General features: G+C 39.9%; 1 protein-coding gene across 2 annotated transcripts in view; it reads left to right on the top strand.

Moving 5' to 3' along the window:
- The window catches only part of si:dkeyp-72e1.9 (syntaxin-binding protein 4), a 75340-nt gene that overhangs the window by 34513 nt on the left and 21643 nt on the right, over positions 1 to 19184 (top strand). For both annotated transcript variants that reach the window (XM_051941162.1, XM_051941163.1), the window contains exons 3-8: positions 3076 to 3171; positions 5772 to 5841; positions 5956 to 6030; positions 10220 to 10299; positions 12856 to 12979; positions 14037 to 14178. In XM_051941162.1, the coding sequence (XP_051797122.1) occupies positions 3076 to 3171; positions 5772 to 5841; positions 5956 to 6030; positions 10220 to 10299; positions 12856 to 12979; positions 14037 to 14178 (587 nt within the window). The remainder of the gene's footprint in view (positions 1 to 3075; positions 3172 to 5771; positions 5842 to 5955; positions 6031 to 10219; positions 10300 to 12855; positions 12980 to 14036; positions 14179 to 19184) is intronic.

The raw sequence follows: 19184 nt of genomic DNA, 5'->3' as shown, positions 1-19184 counted from the left end.
TCTGTGTGACTCTGCAAAAAAATGGCCCACATCTCTCGAGCGGTTTCAACGCAAAACAAACATTCTGATCTCCATAAAGGTGGACTTGTTGAACCTACCGTTCCTATAAAAGCAGAGAGAGCAGAAAGAGTCAGAGATTTCATTGTAGTTTTGATTGCAAATGGAGAAGTTTTGAATTTTTTGTGAGCAACAACTGGAAGCCATTGAAGCGCTCTGAACAGCGGGGTGATGTGCCGTTTCTGGCTGCGTGAAAACCAGACGTGCTACCACATTCTGGATCATCTGTAGAGGTTTGACCATGCATGCAGGGAGGCCTGCAAGTAAGGATTTCCTTACTGGCAGGTATCTGATATCTCATTTGAAAAAATATTGACACACTTTAACAAGTTGATATACTGTCCACACATACGGCTTGTACAGCCTTACTCCTGTCATTCTATACCTTCTGGGGTTGCAGGGTAGCCTAGCCGCGCTAGACAACCCACGGCAACGAATTTAATTCTCTGCCAGGGTGGGTCTAGTTACCCTCCATAAGGCTCGAGGCTGGATTCTCCTAAAACTGGCCGGACCAATCACCATGAAGTGTAGAGTCAGAAGGCGGGCTTAACTAAGTGACGACAGAGTTGCAACGATTCTGACAGAAACAACCGGCGCACAATAAAAATTATCTTTCGACTCGGCTTTGGCCACAGCCCTTAAAGATTTGAAGCTAAAATTCAACTTGAAAGATAAACAAAGGACGGCACTGAAGTGTTTCATTGAGAAGAAAGACGTATTTGGACTTATGCCAACGGGATATGGCAAATCCTTAATATACCAGTTGGCTCCGCTGGTTGGGAAGCTAATGGGACTTAGCCACAATCCGGCGCTCTAGGAACTACGTCAGCCTATTCGTTGCACTGATTGGTTGTATACCTACCCAATTGCTGCAGAGTGATTTGAAAGGCAACCTTTTAGCCCGCCTCCCTCCCTGTTGAGCGGTCCTAGACCCTTGCGTCTTCAGAACATGGGTCTAGCTCGGCTAGGCTAGTTGCAGGGAGGAATAGTATGAGACTTTCACTTCGAGTGTCCTAACATTTTTCTGCTGGTGAAACATTTATGTAAATAAGATTCTAATAATACAGCAAAACTTCATGTAAAATGTACACTTTAAGGGCTTTTATAGTCATTCATTAGGAGGTACAGTGAAGTTACAGTGGCTTCGTACATAGGCTATAACCACATTATAGCTCCATAGCTGGAGGTAGCAGAACTGAAGATGCTGAGGTTCTCTTTGGGAGTGACCAGGATGGATAGGATCAGGAATGAGTACATCAGAGGGACAGCACATGTTAGTGGCTTTGGAGACAAAGTCAGAGAGGCCAGACTGAGATGGTTCGGACATGTCCAGAGGAGAGAGAGTGAATATATTGGTAGAAGGATGTTGAGTTTCCCACTGCCAGGCAGGAGGCCTAGAGGAAGATCAAAGAGGAGATTTATGGATGTGGTTAAAGAGGACATGAAGGTAGTTGGTGTGAGAGAAGAGGATGCAGCAGACAGGGTTAGATGGAGGCAATTGATTCGCTGTGGTGACTCCTGAAGGGAAAAGCCGAAAGGAAAAGAAGAAGAAGCTATAGACTGAAAGAGCTCACTTCAGGTGTAATTTTTTTTATGAAAACAGCTTTTTTCATCCGTGGTAACTGAAAACTGCAGCTACTAAAGCTACATTTGATTTGATCAGAGAAGCTAAACACTGTAAATTATAATCAACCTTAAGTCAATTTTCTTTGGTTCTGTGGTTTCTAGGGCCAATTGTTTTTCATTTTGTTTTGTCTGGGCTTTTTTTTGTAAAATAATGTGAATTAAGAGACATGCAATTAAAGCATTATATACGCTACCGGTCAAAAGTTTGGACACACCTTCTCATTCAATGCTTTTTATTTATTTGTATTATTTTCTACATTGTAGATTAATACTGAAGTTTAACCCTTTTTTGTTTACAACATACTTCCAAATGCATTCCTTTATAGTTTTGATGTCTTCAGTATTAATCTGCAATGTATGAAATAATGAAATAAAACCACTGAATAAGAAGGTGTGTCCAAACTTTCAAACTGGTAGTGTATGTTGCTTTGGATAAAAGCATCTGCTAAATGAAATTATAGAATTGTGGATGAGACAGTATGGTTTACATCGGCACATTTTGATGTTGCATAACCGCCACTGTGCCACTGAATCTTTGCACAAACATCACTTGCGTGTTCTCTGAAGAAGACACAGCATGGATCCAACAATAAATAATGTATTATTTGGCCTCACAGTAGTACTGGAGGCCAAGGGAATGCTATCCAGAGTAACTATATGGTTAGATGGTGTGTTTCTGGGGTGTTTAGGGCCCAATACAGTAACTTCACTTTTGCCTCATACTGCAGCATACTGTATGTAAGTACATTGTGAATCCCATCATTTGAATCCAGTTGGTGATACGTCCCCTGACCCTGAGGATCAGTAACTGTTGCCCCTGACATTACTCTCATGTCAGCACAGTGCCAATAAAATGGCAAGTGCTGACCAGTGACCTTCCCCTCACTCCCCCGAGATCAGAATATTCAAAATACCATCTGTGTTAGTTATTTATATACGCCATTAGCATTTCTTCAATTTGGACTTTACTTGATTTTTAGTTTGAACAGTGTGAAACAGTGACAGAGACATACGACGACTTAATGCAGTGAAGTAAATCTCCCTGAGCTCTTACTTCATGTTGCGTTACAGTAAATAAAAGAAGCCTTTTTGAGGACTTTATTCTGCTCTCGGTGGTCTCAATGACAGATTGCAGGCTGTCAGAGTCAGGAAAGCTGTAAGGTGTTGAATCTGTGAAATGCCACTTGGACCATAAGTTCAATATTCCATTTCCCTGCTGTGTGCTCAAAGGCAGGAAGAAGGTGTTGCATTCCGAAACTTTACAGTGAAATCCAAGTGTTGTCTGTAGCAGAAATCAAGCAAGATGGAAATTGTGCTTTAATTGTCATCAGTCTGAGACAAAACAACTGAAAACCCTCATCAAGGATGTATTTTTTCTTCTCTTGCCACCAGGAATTAAAGTGATCGGTGGAGTAAAGGAGCTAACTGGAGAGGAGTTTGGAGTCTACGTCAAACGGATTTTACCAGGTGGCCTTGCTTCGAACGATGGTAAGCATTGTGTTTCTGAGGGTTTCTTTTCTCTTCATGATATCCCAAGTTTGCTTTCATTACTTCAGGAAGGGGCTGCAGCTATTGGTTATTTTAGTAATCGAGTATTCTATCGACTATTCTGCCGATTAATCGAGTAACTGGATTCCGTTACAGCATCAAAAGCAGAAGTGATGTGCAACAGAAATAACCGTCCTGTGGAACACGAGCAGACATCTGCAGTGTATTGTACTTTTATAGTAAAATACAGGGGTATTCATCTGAAACTTATAGCCATGGGAACCCCACATTTACTTAGTCGGGGATGCAGAAATCGCATTAATGTGTTTATATGTTTGGTCCGTTTAAACTGCTGGTACAGCAGCTGATAGAACACAAAAAAGAAAACGGATCAGTTTATTAATATTTAATACAGAGAATGTTCAATCGGTAACATTAGTTTCCTTCATTATGAGACAGTGCCAGACCTACATGCGCTTCAGTACAATATGTTTGAATATATGAAGTTTGATAGTTTAATTGTGCAGCTATTAGTTATCAATAATCAGCTGCATTGATTGGTAAAATTAATACATTACGCACGTTTAACAGTTTTCTGCCAGCACTCCTGTCTTACATCATTTCCTGGTGCAGCTTTTTACAATCATAAAATTATATATTCCTCATTGTTCTCCATTAAAACAACCTGTTGACTGAAACAGCTGAACGTGATTGATTCATTTTGTGCAGAAATCGAGTCAAGTAATGCGTTAAATGCTCCTGTTTGTGTGGACGAGTTTGAAGCAAAAGTCTGCCTTACAAATTAGAGGTACATTTAATAGTCTGTTGAAGGAGTTTCTTTGTCATGAAATACGTCTAATGGAAAGAAATTAACTGGAGCAGCTCAACTAAAAGACTTAAAACCTGCCTAAATGTTTAAAACTTCTCTGATGAGATTAATTCTGCACACCGATAAAAGAGGCAGCCTGCTTAATATGTATCAGTAACTATTTCAGTCACATTCCACTGTCCTGTAGCTGCTGTGAAAGAAGAGACTGGAAGTAAAATGGTGTTGTTTTGGAGCTCTGAGCCAAACTATGCTATTTGGAGCGGTGTTTCATTTGACCTGCACGAAACCTTGCTGCAATGTGACTGCTTAGCATTTAAAGATCTTCTGCAAATGTTCCCCCGTATGCATTTTACATTGAACACCTCATGAAAAACTAGTACAGAATAAAGAATAGAATAGAAGTCAATATTAGCACCGTGGGCTGTTGGGCCAGACTGAAGACTGCCGGAGTGACAGTACAAGTATTTTTGGAGCCTCTCTCATGTGAGTAGGAAAACATGAATAAAATACACCACCACATTGTCTTGGCCTACTTTCTCCAAGCCATAAATGATGGAAAAAGGGCACAGATTTGTAAGAGTGACAGAGAACTGATTGTACAATGTTAAAAATCCTGGCTTTTGTTTGTGAGATTCTGTAAAGCAAAGTTGAGGTTGCTTGAAGAGAAAAACAGACATAACCAGAAAAACTGCTATAGCTCGTACAGAAGACCACAGACTTTACTAACCATGGAGTCTTCCTTTCTAATGTAGCTGTTCATATCCATATCAAAGCTTTACTCCTCATGTTAACCTGCTTCTGACTCTCTAGAGACAGACAACAGAATTCCAGCTCCTCGCCATTTATTGTTCATTATTCAGTGTGGCAAAGTGTTTGTGCGAGCCATTTTCTGTTGAAGAGCAGATTTGTGTTTGCTCTAACCATTCTAGAGACTAATGTTTGCATCCTGTGTCCTGTTAGTTCAAACAGAAGCTAAAGCAGTGGTGTATCGTAGCATAGTACTGTACGTCATCATCACAGACTACATTTATCTTACACAGTTTGAGAACAACTGGAGCTTCCAATCCCATCATGTCCAGCTCGGCAGGTGGTCATCTCGTATCACATATGGATTTGCATTGGCTTATGCAAACTACATGAAAGTATCCTTAGTCGAGAATGCAGTTATCCAACACAGGGATATGTAACAGAAGAACAAATGAGCTGTAGCTCCAGGCGGTGTAGCTTGGTTGACTGAAAATGCATTTTGCCCATCTGGTAATACTGTAATATTTAAAATCTTGTGGTGTTTTCTGGAGAGAATCTGGACATGCCTAGCTTTGATCCATTTGTCCTGATGTACCTGCTTAGAGGTAGCTGCATTCACTCCTGTGCTGGGGTGTAAGGTCTATAGAAGAAACCATGTAGAAGCTTAGCCAATGCTTGAAGCCCCTGAGGTGCTTCACCAAGACTTAAAAAGTTGACGCTCGGACAGACTTTACTGCATCTGATGAAGAGAGCCCGAGACAAATGCTTGCGTTCCGATAATCTGTGTATTTATTGCTCCAAACAGTTATAGTCCAATATTCTTCATAACAAACAGTTCATCAATACCAACTTCTTTAGTGATCAAAGCTGTTCTACCTTCCGCGTGGAACACCTGCCCAGACAAAGATTGGTTCCTATTTAGCACTCACTGGCTCCTACAGGACACTTTGCTTACACAACTGTTTTCCAAGTTCTTCTTGCAGCTGAAAACTCCACTGTCTGACCTGTCTTTGTCCATTAACAGGAAACCTGATGCCAGGGGACCAGATCTTGGAGGTGAATGGGGACAGCCTCGTAGGCATCACAAGTGAAAGGTAATCTAGTAGAGGTTTACTGCTCTGATGTTTGTTTGAGAAGCCGTGACTGTAGCATGCTGAGGTGATGCTGTAACAACATTATAAATGTGTTTTGTTTCTGTTGTTTCGTAGAGCTGTGGATATCTTGAGAGCAGCCTCTGCTACCAATCACATGCGCCTCCTCATAGCCAGAGATGAAGAAGCAAAGTAAGGACAGGTCTATGAATACATAATCTCACATAACCAAACCATTCTGCAACAGAGAATGGGTCATTTTAAATGTGCTATAGAAGGAAAATGCTCTGCCTTGTTTGTAATTCTTTAAACCAATCACAGTTTGGCAGAGCTACGCCAAGAATACAGCAACAGTGTTCCCCAAAAACAGTGACAAATGTAGTTGTTTGATGAAACATTTGCACAAAAAGGGACAAGCCATGTCATAGAAATGGCCAGTTCAACAAATAAACTTGCAGAGCTGCCTTATTGCTTGATTCAGTTCTTCTGCAAAACTTGTCACTTTTAATGCAGTTGGTTGCTGTTAGGAGGTTGTTGGTGTCTCTTTCAAAGAAGTGGATTTTGACAACAGCAGCATGTAGTTATTGGAGAAGTGACAGGCTTATGCCTACCAGTCTACACATGGAGAATCAGACTAATGATTACAGTGCTGTACAATAATATAGTGGGACACTGGTTCTCACAGTGCCTTTGCCCCCCCAAACCATTAAACTGTGTTTGCATGTTTTAAAGTAATCCATCCATCCATTCTCTATACACCGCTTTATCCTCACTAGGGTTGTGGTGGTGTTTTAAAGTAATATAACAAAATATGATTTGAACTTTTTAACCGACAGCATAGGCCTATATTAATTCATATTCATTGTGATTCATTAAATACGTCAACATTTAACATATTTACACTCACGTGGCATGATTAGCTTGCCTGGAAAATCCAGACTGACTTTATTTATGTATTAATATCAATACAAATAAAGGCAGTCTGGCATTGCAATGACAGGAGACGATTTCAAAAAGGAGGGGCTAACGAATGCAGCTTGAACGAGAAAGAACCAATCAGCATAACGCGGATGTGACGCACAAACAAATCGACCTTGTAGTCCATGTAGTCCACACAACAATGGCATGCAGCCGAGAAAGCGTCGCGGTGAATGATTACTGCCGTTTTTGTCACAAAAATCTGCGAATACATGGGGTACTCTCAAGTACAACACTTATTTTTGAAAAGGCTACACAACAAAAGACTCCTTCCGAACAATTAGCGGTGTTAGGAATAACTTTAAATTGGAGCCAAACCAAGTCGGTGCGTATGTGTAAAAGTTGCTTAAATTTACTCACACGTTTGGAACGGGATTTTCCTCTGTACAAACAATGGCAAGAAGGCGAAAGTAACGAGCCATCCACTGCCTCCTCATCGTCGGAAACGTCAAGTGAAAAGAGGCAACGACTAACGCCATCCAAAATGCCAAGAGACCACAAAAAGATTGTTTTATGGGTAATCCAGGCGCTGAAGATGACGCAGCATTAACTCCCGCCTCCCGTGCTATGATTGGTCGTACCAAACTTTCCCGGGAGGGAAACGCGATTCAATTCGCCCAATGCCAAACTGACTCTCCTGTATCTCCTAACATGGAGATAGGAGATTACATGGAGATTCAGTTTGGATTTTCCAAGCTAATGATTAGCACATTTATAGGCTTTGTAATTTTCCCGGTTGAAGAGTTTTCCATAAACTACATCTAAATTATTCTCAGCATTTTGTTTGTTTGTGGTGTGAAAGCTTAGCAAACCAATCGCAAGGTGGTAATTGTAGTTTATGTGCAAATTAAAACTGTGAAACAAAAAATGGTGGATAGAAGCTTTTTGTAAGCAAATGTCTTTAATATTATGTTCCAAGATGATTCTTTATCATTTTCTTTCTTTCCATTCATGACCCATGAGGTCAAGAGAGGCAAGTCGCAGTCTTGGCTAAACGTGGTTGTAATATGTCTTTAAAAGTTCTTTCACATTTACAGGTTTTAGTTAAAGTAACATGCTTGAACACAGAATAAACCAACAGCAAAAACAAACAGATCTTTTCTTTACTTTGTTCAGACACACCTGCTCCCAGACAAGACACAAAGACGGCTCACAAAACCAGGAAATAAAGTGAACAGATCAACACACCACATGCGACATTTGAATTGTACCGACAGGGCAATAGTGGCATTACTCTTGGAAATGCTGCTAGTATTAGTGATTACCAGCTTTATAATCTTACCATGACCGGGCTGGTTGAAAACAAGGTCAGTGCAAGCTGTCGGCGTGGCAGCCCTCGCCTCAAATCTACTGCATCCTTAAATGTATGTCGACAAAAGTAGTAGGGGATTTGCACATTTATGCAAGCAAGGGTGTTGCACTTGGACTCGCCAGCACTGATATTTCCTCAAAAATTTGGTATGTTCTGCTGTTAGATTCTGACACAGGCAGGATTTACACCTCAGCCGTTAGAGAGGATACATATGAGAAATTAGAATGGTTAGTAACAGAGCAGACTGCAGATTAGAAGCCTGAGTACGTAGAACTATGTGAGCTATGTGATCTTTGCATAGGTGTGTGTAGTGTCGTTTTAAGGTAATTATTTCTGTTTCATGCAGAGGTGGACGCTCACAGACTAGCGTGAGGTTACACCTCTGCTTTGTGCTACATGTGCAGGAATGAGAGCAGACTCTGGAAGGGGAGAGAGCTTAACTTAGGGCAGCGCTCCTGACAAGATGAGCCTTGTGTTGTAATCTGTGCTTTAACGACCCGGCAGCCGACAGCAGAGGAGCTGGAAGGGAGGGGAGGGGAGGGAGGGGAGAGGACAGCAGTGAGGAGGGGGGATTACGCCTGTCTATCTGTATTTACCTCCCAATCCATCCCCCATCCTCAACCCCTTAAAACACATTCCTTGTAATTTTTAAAGACAAAAATCTCAACACTTGCAGCTGCTCGCAAGTCCTCAGGCAGACTGTTTGAGGTGGGAAGACTATGGGCAAAGCACATCAGGCAAATGAGACCGGAAAAGGCTTGAATGCTATGCTAACAGCACACGTATAAATAGTAGTGACATAATAAATAGAATAAATATGCTGTTCCAGAAGCTTCAGAAAGAAAAAAAAGGTTTAAGAAGCAGACTCAAAAGAAACTAGAAAGGTAGTGTGCCTGAATTTAGAGTGGACTCCAGTATCAAAAGCCAGATCAGCCTTTATCACAAGCTGTGACCTGGTAGTAACCAGTAGAGCTCCATTTGCAGATTTCAGTAGTCAAGAAGGCACAAACCATGTTAATAACTCAGAAATGTGTTAAAGCACAAGGTCGATTTAAGCCCTAAAGGTGAGCAGTATAATTTGAAAATCAATTCAAAGTCTAGCGAGGGAGTCTGTGTTGGGAGGCAAGCACAGGGGGAGTGTAGTCATCTGTTTATCCCAGTAATGAGTTGAGCAAGAGCACTTTGTTCCAACTGGAGACGGTGGATGCAGCTCTGGCTAAAGCGTTTTGCAGTAATTAAACTGAGAACAGATTAAAACGTGTGCATGTCACGCTACGGCAGGGGGCCTGACAATGAACGTACAAAAGCTGATGGAAAGTGCTGACTAACATTTGAATTGCTCGTCAAAACAGGTTAGCATCAAATATTGCCTCAAGTTTCTTAGTAGTGTGCCTATTATTTTTCAAAGCCTGCAACGTTTAACATATAGAGCCGATTGAATCCGAACAACTGAACAGAATGACCTCAGACTAATCGTAATTCAATTTAAAGAAATTTTGGGACCTTATGTGGCATCTGAGACCAATCTTCGGTCTTCCTGAGAACCCAGGTGCAGACACTAATATGGAGGAGACCAGAGAAACAGTTTAAGGTGTTTCTTTGCATTAATCACTTGGGGAAACAATAAGTATGTACTATGAAGAGATTTAAAAATGATCAACAAAGTCTTAAACTGAATTCTATATTGAATGGGGTAATCAATTCTGATTACAAGAAGCAATAGAACATCGTCTCCTGTCCTTTATTGCTCAGGTTTGTGTTATTGCGTTTGAAAAATATGTTCTTTATTTTGCCTTGAACTTGTCAAACCAACACACAGTTAACAATGTAGCCCAAATATTCACAAAATTAGGAAAAAGGAAACAAAAGCAAACACATAACAAACTACAACTAACAAAAAACACACAAAAAAAGTGTGCATATAATAAAAGCTTCACACAAAGCAGTACCTTTTAAAGTTACCATTTCCTCCCATAGTAGGCCCAGTCTGCTTGAAACCATGGTAACACCAACGACTTAAATGTGCCATGACAGTCACACTCTTACCCAAACAGTATTCTTAACGTTTCTCCTTTTGTTTCTTTTGAAAAGGAGAGAATTTGCTGAGCTGCTGGAGAAATATGGCTCCAACGGAAGCACGGGATCAACACGTAACTCTCCCATCCAACAAGGTAGGTAAATCCCTGCTTAGTCATTTGTATGATGCATTCCGCATTTATTTCACCTGAAAGCTGTCATTAAAAATGTGTTTCCATTAGCAGATCTACTGCTACTGTGCATGGCAGATGCTAGATAAAACACAAAGAAACAGGAAAATTGTCTCCACACCACTGATAGAACTCTCCAAATACCTTGTAACGAGGGCAAACAGGGAATAAACCTCAGGAAGAGCCACACAGGAGGATCCTTCTGTAGGAGCTTCTTTATATTTTAGGGGATGTGTAAAATTACTGCTTCATTACTTTGTAAAAATAACAGGAGTCTGACTCACTGGATGTAGGTTTTGGGTGCAAGATACCAGCAATAGGGGGGAAATATTGTATTCAACATTACAGAAGTAACTTTTTGCAAAAAAGTCAATGTAAAAATGCATTTTAAAAGAATATTTCCCATTTCAGTGACAGAAGTATTGCACAAATATTAATCAAACTGTCATAAATGAATACCGTTTAAGGAGGTTTTCCCTCACGTTGCGATTTCGTTGGCAAACCAGATACTTCCTCGTCTGCACCACAGAAAACCCACCCAGGAATTACCCCGTTTTAAGATTCTTCAAACCTGCGCCCCTGTCTTCATTCCACATCTGGACCATATACAACACCTAACTTTTGTTCTACACCTGCACTGATTAAAGCCTATGGATTCACTTACTATGCACAAAAATACAGAAAGGCACATTGAATAACATTCAATTTAAAAACATTCTTCTTGGTTTTTTTGTTTGAAGCCAAATCAGCTGGTGTGAGGTGTATTTGCCGATCAATTCAGTCATCTCTCTTTCTACTGTTAGCATTTTCAAAATCCCCTTCACTACAGAAAACAACAACGTAGAACTTCCATCAAAAAAACACACTGACAATGTCAAGTATTGTGGAAGATTTGGATTTCGCAGTAAGGCAGCTCTGTGAATTTAAAAACATTTGATTCAATTTCAGCAATCATCGACATTCGCGCTAATGCTTCTTTCATCTTCATTCGGATATTGTCACAGCAGTTGATATGTATGCGAGTGATATTTCTTTTACGCTTGAGGTTAAACAGTCCAACAAGATGCAAGAAGCTACTAATGAACAAAAGATGAAACCTCTACTACTAGCCAGCTCATCAAACTGTCAAAAAAAACAAGCGGATAGCTCGAAATCAGTATTAGCAAACAAATCTGCTGCTTGATTACCACTCTAATGCTACCACAGAAACAAGAGACCTCCTCTGGGAGAGTTTCTTCTTATTGTTCCTCCTTGGTCTGTTAATTCAGCCGCAAACAGTTTACACTTGAACACGAATGTCACTCTGTCCAACCACGTGATTTTTACGGAAAGAGCGATCAGTTCATTCATTCATTCAGACATGAAGCCGACGCGTTCAGTTGTTGTCAGATTAATAGAAACATGTCTGAAAGGGGCTTATGTTTGATAAGCCTAAAGGGTAGATGGAGTAAGTAGGCCTTTAAAAATGGCTTATGACAAGTGCACTTGTCCATCGCACAATTGCCAACATCTGTTTCAGTTGGGAAGGAGGCAGCCAGCTGGTACAGATTTGTTAAAACAGGGCTTTAGCATGTGAGCAGTCTTGTGTGCTCTGAACAGGGTGCACCAGGATCCAACTCCAGAATGAGGAGACCAGAATTTACCAGCATCCTATTCGTATAAAGCTACTGCACGAAATGTTTGCAGTAAGAAAATAACTCAAGAAAGAGATGGATGGAAGTGAAAGGGATAGTAAGGGTCCAGCAATAACTGTTTGGATTCAGACTTGTCACCATCTGAGAAAATGTACTCAAGTGTCACAACAATTTCAACTGCTAAGAGAAACAGAATAGTGAAACTCTGCCAGTTGTCATGTAATGAGTTAAAGTTGTCCATGTTCTTCTGGACCACCCCAAGAAGCGCCACATAATGCTACCATTTGTAGGTTTTCGGCATCAGTTCAAATGATGGAGTAAAAGCTGCTTTGTTGATGAAGATGCAACCAAGAGAAATCCAATTCTGACATTATGTCTGGCTTGAAGACCCCACTGGTGATAAGAAACTAAAATTTTTCAGCTTCGTAAGTCCTAGAAGAATGATCTCTGTGTAGTAACTCAACATGTACAAATCCACAATCATTTTTCATGACAGAACCCATGGTATTGCAGTGTACTGCTGAACTGCAGCACGGATGACCTCCCCACAGATTTAGCTGTGATTGTGAGGATAGAACAGATGCAGATGTTTACCAAAAGCAATGGATAAAATAAAATTAAAAAAAACATCTAGGGAATATCTGAGTTGCTCGGCTGTTGGTCAGTCAGCATATTGAAGCTTTTTCTGTGCTTAGAATTGCTCAGGCTTAAGATATGTTTGACAGGACAGCACATGCATTTAAGTGAAGAGTCCCACTACTGCTGTAGTTTGTCTGAAAAGGAAACGTGTAGAAAGGTTACTCCTTACACTGATAGGATAAATGTTTTCCTTACTACTCTACACCAAAGTACCTGCATCACCTTGTCTCTGTTTACCACTTCAAAGGAGGTCGCTACCTGGATAGCACATCGTCTGGTTCTTCATCTCGCTCCCAGAGTCCTTTGTTGTTGAGTCCAGCAGGCTCTCAGAACATGTACAACAACAGTGGACCAATGCTGCGCTCCCTCAGGTAAGAGTGTTGTCAGTACAGGTTTGACATCAACCCATTCATTGCACTGAGTTGGTCAGTCACGGCCAAGTTATGATTTACGTGCTATTTTGAGGATTTGTGTCAATGTTTGTGTTTTCAGCTCTTGGCAGTTGGGCAGTTGACATACAGAAAAAAAATCATAACAGTCTATGTCTGGACACTTTAACCAGCTAAACCCAGACAGACAAGTGTTTCAATAAGCATTTGAAACAGAAAGCTATGAAGACTTTAATAATGCCACTGTAGAATGTTTGATATTTTGTCCTCTGTGGTTTTTGTTGATATATTTTATCATAAATTCACCAAAAAAATATGAAAAACTATGAAATGGAGACAGTTTGTATATTTCTCAAATACATATAATGTCTCGTAATATCACGCATTGACTACTGCAACTCCTTACTGGCAGGCCTCCCTGAATGCACGGTCAAACTTCAGCAGATGATTCAGAATGCAGCAGCACTACTCTTTTTTAAACAACCAAAAACAACACACGTCACCCCGCTGTTCAGATCACTTTACTGATCTACTAAATTAAATTGTAAAATTGCAGAAATATATTTGTGGTAATGCTGCACTACTGTCCGTTCTTTATCAATCTCTGGCTGGAGGTTGCGGTCCCTCAGGATCAGAACCTCACAACACAAGAACGGCTTTTTTCCCCAACAGCAGTGGGCCTTTTCAACAAGGCCTGAGACCTTCCAGTGACTCTGTTCATCTCCTGCCGCCATAGACATATGACTATTTGTGATTTTTAACCCTTGATTTCACTTATTGCTAATCTGATTAGTAACATTGCTTCTTTTTTGCCTAGATGCACTTAGTTCTAGTTCCTTGTAAACCTTCTTAACAATAAAACCTTTCTGATTCTTTAACTTATGTACACTAATGAGTGAAAGCATGAGAAACTGCCTAATATGGTGCTGGGGAGGTTTTGACTCTGCTCTTTTAAGTCCTCTACCGTACTAAAAAAATAAACAAGCAAAAAAAAAAATCGATGTGTTTCAAAAATGCTTCTGTTTATGTCTGTGGTTAGTCACCCAGGTGAAGGAGTGATTCAACTCGTTTCGGTGGCGCGATCTGGCAGCTTAGGCATCACCATCGGAGGAGGCTCCAACAGGCCAGATGGTCCTGCAGTCTTCATCCAGGAGGTGCTGTCTGGAGGAGACTGTCACCGGGTAAGAAATGAGTAAAATTAACACTAGAACTGCACATATTGAAGGATTGAAGGAGAGGGAGAGATAAAGATGAGCGGAGTTTCATTAAACTATACCATGATGTTCGAATTGTATAAACATAATTGTTTCTGATTGTATTTATGATTAACCAAGCAATATTGCTTTGTATACTTAAGTGAAAAGCATATATTTTTTAAAGCATATGACTTACATCTTAAAATATTTTTGAAATCCTCAAAATGACTGTACTTAAAGTTGTGTTAAATGGACACCACTTAAGGACATTTTAGGTCCAACCAATCAAATTTTTAATAATCCATGTACAAAATGCTTAAACAGGCAGTTGCTGTGCAAATTTACTTGTCCTGAGACCAAATCTAAAAAATAAATTTAAAAAACTAGGAGAAAAGAATATTTTAAAATATTTTAAAAATGCCAAATAAGTCTGGAGTTCCCCCTAAATACATTTTTCTCTTGTCCCATCCCTCTCATGACCAAATTGAATCTCAAATAAAACAGTTTAATAATAAAATGAGACCTCAACCTCCCTTTTTTGGATTTCAGGATAAGACAAATTCTGCTTAACTTTGTCTTTACTGTTTTCCATCAGTAAGTTTGTCCTTTCAGTCAGCAGAAACGACTAGCTAAATATCTAGCTTCTACTCCTGAGAAAAAGGTAACATTAGCATGGATTAGCATCCCTGTTACTGTGATTAGAGTAGGGCTAGCAAACAACAAATAAAACACAGTCAATCAAGCCTTTGATAGTTTACCACCTATTATTGATGAATATGTAGCAGAAAATTAAAAAAAAAAATTGAAGTCAAGATGTCCTTCAGTTCTGGAACGACCCTAAAATTGCACTAAATATAGTGAAAGTTGCATACACAGCATGCTTTATAGGTGGAGAGAGACAGCAGGGAAATAAGAAGGCAATGAGAGAGTGCATGCAGACATGTGACGCTTTGGTCGCAGATTAGAGTAAACTACTGCTGAGCCATGCCGAGGTCGAAGGTTGCTGATCCTGTTTCTCTGACTAGCTGTCTATCACCGACAGTAAGTATGAGCCTGTCCACCCACAGTGGAAAACACACACTGTATGTATGGCCAACCAAACACTTCAACTGGATTCATCCTGCAGCCTTTTCCATTGCATTTCCATGTAATATACGTTTTTGCGTTAGTCTTTTTACCATACCGGTAAAGTAAATTGCATATTGTTGTAAATTTAAAACTTAAGTCAGTTCTCATCATACTGAGCACCATCCAGTGCCGACTTCAGAGATAATGCAAGAGGAACATGATCGTGAAACAACCTACCAAAAACACAATGGAACAGAATACCCAGTTTCCTTAACAGTCATATAAACGTTTGTAATGTTAGCACTCATAATTGTCCTGTTGTACCGACACCGAAATGCAGCAGACACAAACATCTCCAAAGAAAGTAGTCGCAGCGTTGACTTCAGTGTGTTGTAACTCAATTGTCCCGCCTTAACGGTTTGACGTCTGCATTTGTTAATCTTGCTGCTGTAATCTCATCATCACAGGGATCTTTTACTACTGCTGAAATCGTGTTAATGGGGAATTAACTACGCTAGTGCTGTAGGTTGCCAACACTCTTTACTAGGTAATAATAGTAACAAGCACATGTGTAGTAGTAGTAGTAGTAGTAGTAGTAGTAATAGAATAGAGCTATTTGAGTTTCTCTCTAGTAGGTAAATGCACATTCAGTGATTCGCATCAAATTTTGGTAACTGTTGGTTTACACTAACACCAAGCAGTTGACAATAATGGCAATCTTAACTCAAGTTCTTCATCAGTTGACTGAGTTTACCATTAAATATTTAACCTGTCACTAATTCTGAGCCCCTCTAGGTGACATAGCTGAAATCTCAAAGACCTTAACACTCAGAGTTCCAAGCAGCTTCTTGGCTCCTGTCACATTTTCCCTCACTGTGGGCTCATTTTCCACTGCAATATGAAGTCCTGCACCTCTATGGAAACAGTACAACCATCAGTAGAAGTTGAAGAAAGATCTTGTGCAGTTGACAACTTTCTGTAAGCTGTTTGAATTCAGAGGCTTGATCATCCAAAGGGTGCAAACTCCATTAATTCTAGCAGAGACAATCAATATCGCTTTACACGTTGCATTCTGACTAAGCTCCTTCCTTGTTTTTCTCATTGTCGCTTTGACTGTCTGTGGCAAATAACCATAAGGTGACAAACGTAGTCCTACCGGTTCATTTAGCCGTTCCTGCTGGACTAAAGAATGTGAGTCTGCTTGGATATTCTTGGCATTTGTGTTCAAGTTACAATACTGTTTATTAATGATGTCCACAGGCCAAAAACAGCACAACAATAGCTGTGAAGGTCAGTCGTTAGGCTAAAAGTGTGCTAACAGTATCACCATGCAGCTGCTCTACTATCATACAAATTGGTAACACACATTTACACCTGTGAGCATACTTGATTTGTTGCTGATTTTGCCCTGTGTTAGGTAAATTCATTTTTACATCTTGAAGACAACTGATTGCTCCGTGACTAATCTTGCACAAAAGCGCACTGGTAAAAGCATATAAGGGGTAGAAGTAAGAAAGAAAAAAATACAGCGAATGTTCTCCAGGTCTTGTCAGGAAGCTGCTGGTAAACATGATAGATGAACTCTGCGCTGAAGCAGAGTGTTTGACAGAAACAAGGCAGAAAGTGCAACCTCATACGCTCAGTGGAGACATTTAATGCTTTGTCTGGAGGAGGAGGAGAGTGCCACAGTTTCAGTGTTTTTGGACCACAGACCATGTGCATTAGTCCCTCTTCCTGCTGACTTTTTAATTTCATAAAGAGTCTGTATAATAAAGCATACTGGTACAAATGACTGCGGTGAATGTTATCACAACCAATAAAAAAATAGAACCAAAACTAGAATAATACAGTACACAGCACATTATGCAATATCATTGAAATGTCAAATGATTCAAAATTGTATCACCTTGCATTAAGCGCTTCACTTTAAAGTTACACAGTAGAGTATTTGTGCTAATGTATAAATTAAAAAAAAGAATAACTATGCTGTCCTCCTTAAAGTGCAGTAACCACAATTAGACAGCTAGTCAAACTCCACTCACAACAACATGAGTAGGGTGTAGCCCTCAAGCTCCAGATATTAATTGCAGACTTCAGAGACATCAGGATGTGAAAACAGAGTGAAACTAAAAGAACAGAATACAGCATTTTCACTGTAATGTTTTCTGATTAATGTAGTATTACTCACAATCATGATTTTGACTTCCCACATTTACATGAGCATGTCTGACTGAAATACGGACATTAAAAAAAGCCTTGTTCATAGAAAACAGCGCATGCAGATGAGATCACTCTGTTTTTCACTTGATTAAATATGACATTAGAACATCTTTCTGTTGTTGAAATGAAAGGTGCTCTGATGTGATATTTACTTCAGCAAAAACAAACTCAAAATTCCCAAAATGCAGACAAGTCACAGTGAAGCGAAGCCCAAAGCCCACAGAGTCATCAGGATTCTTTAATTTATGCTACACTGTAAATTACTGCCTTATTATGTTACAACTGCTGTGAACCCTCTGTGTTCCTCAGTCTTCTGCTTATGGAAGCAGGTTGTCCATTACCTCCAAATCCCAGTTCTTAATCCCTCGTGTCATACAGGAAGCAAGCTAGAATTTCATGCACCAGGAGTTTCTATATGGGATGAGTCAGCAGGGGGATTATGCTGCCATGCATTTATCAGGATTTGGGTTGTTTTAGATGGCAAACACTAGGAAGACGAAGAATACTAGATTTCCATGTAGATTGGGAAGGAGGGTGATTTTTAGTTGTTACATTTAGCGGTGTGATCTTTTGTACCTTATGGTGAAGGGTAATGAGCCTTACAAAGCCTTTCCTAAGTTAGAGTTCTGCTTATTTTGCCATATTAAGGTTCATGTGGAATTTTCTTAAGGTTGATGATGTATTTTCAATTAAGCTGTATGTGATTGACAGTCTTTACTATGACCTCCTACACCTTTGTGGTTGGCCCGTCATTTTACACTAAAATGTGCTGTAGCCAGTCTAAAGAGATTTGAGGAATCAGTGGTACCTCCAGTTTTATATAACTCTTTACAAGGTTTTGGACCTACATCTGTCAGCCAATCATCAGCGGAAATTTTCAAGGCTGAATCCAATTAAAGCAGCCCTATTTTCTGGTTCCAAATGTCAGTCACAGGTGTTTCTGTGGGACAGAAATTGAAGGGATATTGTTCACATTCGTGTGAAGATCAGAGAATCCAGGTCACCGGGAACTTTAAACTAATTCATTTCCTGGTACTGTGTAAATTAAGATCCTTTATTTTTCTATATCTCATATTTAAAATTTTCCTCTAGGTTGTTTGACTTACTGTTGAGTCTGGGCAGTAGCTGTCCTTAGCTGCTTGACCAATCAACATGGAAGGAATTGAGTACGAACTCCTGAGCGATGCCGATATTCAATTCTAGAAATCGGCCTCATATCAAGAAAGAGCAGTGCAAACAGAAGCTGAATATGTGACAATGGCTACATGTTAATTTAAGTTCCAGCCTTGAAAAATGCATGATAGTGAGGATACTTTCTAGGTGCTGAGGTTCTTGGCACAAACCCATATACATGCCTAGCACACTAGGTCTGAATAAACAACATTTACAAATCCTGTTTACAAAAGTAGGCCTCGATATAGACCAGGGGTCGGCAACCTTTAACACTCAAAGAGCCATTTCGACTCGTTTCCCACAGAAAAGAAAACACCGGGAGCTGCAAAATCCTTTTGGCATTTAAAATGAAGACAACACTGCATTTATCGCCTTTTTTTTTTTTTTTACCTCTATGCCCTTGTTAATCAGTCGTGATTAATTAATTACAAAGCCTCTAAATAGAAAGATTCATTTTTTAATTGTGTCCTTCCACTAATATTTATCTTACTTGGTTAATGTCATTTTTGCTCCTGGACCTCATATGTTAC

Source organism: Acanthochromis polyacanthus, chromosome 21 (genome assembly GCF_021347895.1).
Source record: "Acanthochromis polyacanthus isolate Apoly-LR-REF ecotype Palm Island chromosome 21, KAUST_Apoly_ChrSc, whole genome shotgun sequence".
NCBI classification, from domain to species: Eukaryota; Metazoa; Chordata; class Actinopteri; family Pomacentridae; genus Acanthochromis; species Acanthochromis polyacanthus.
This window is presented reverse-complemented; position numbering and strand designations above follow the sequence as displayed.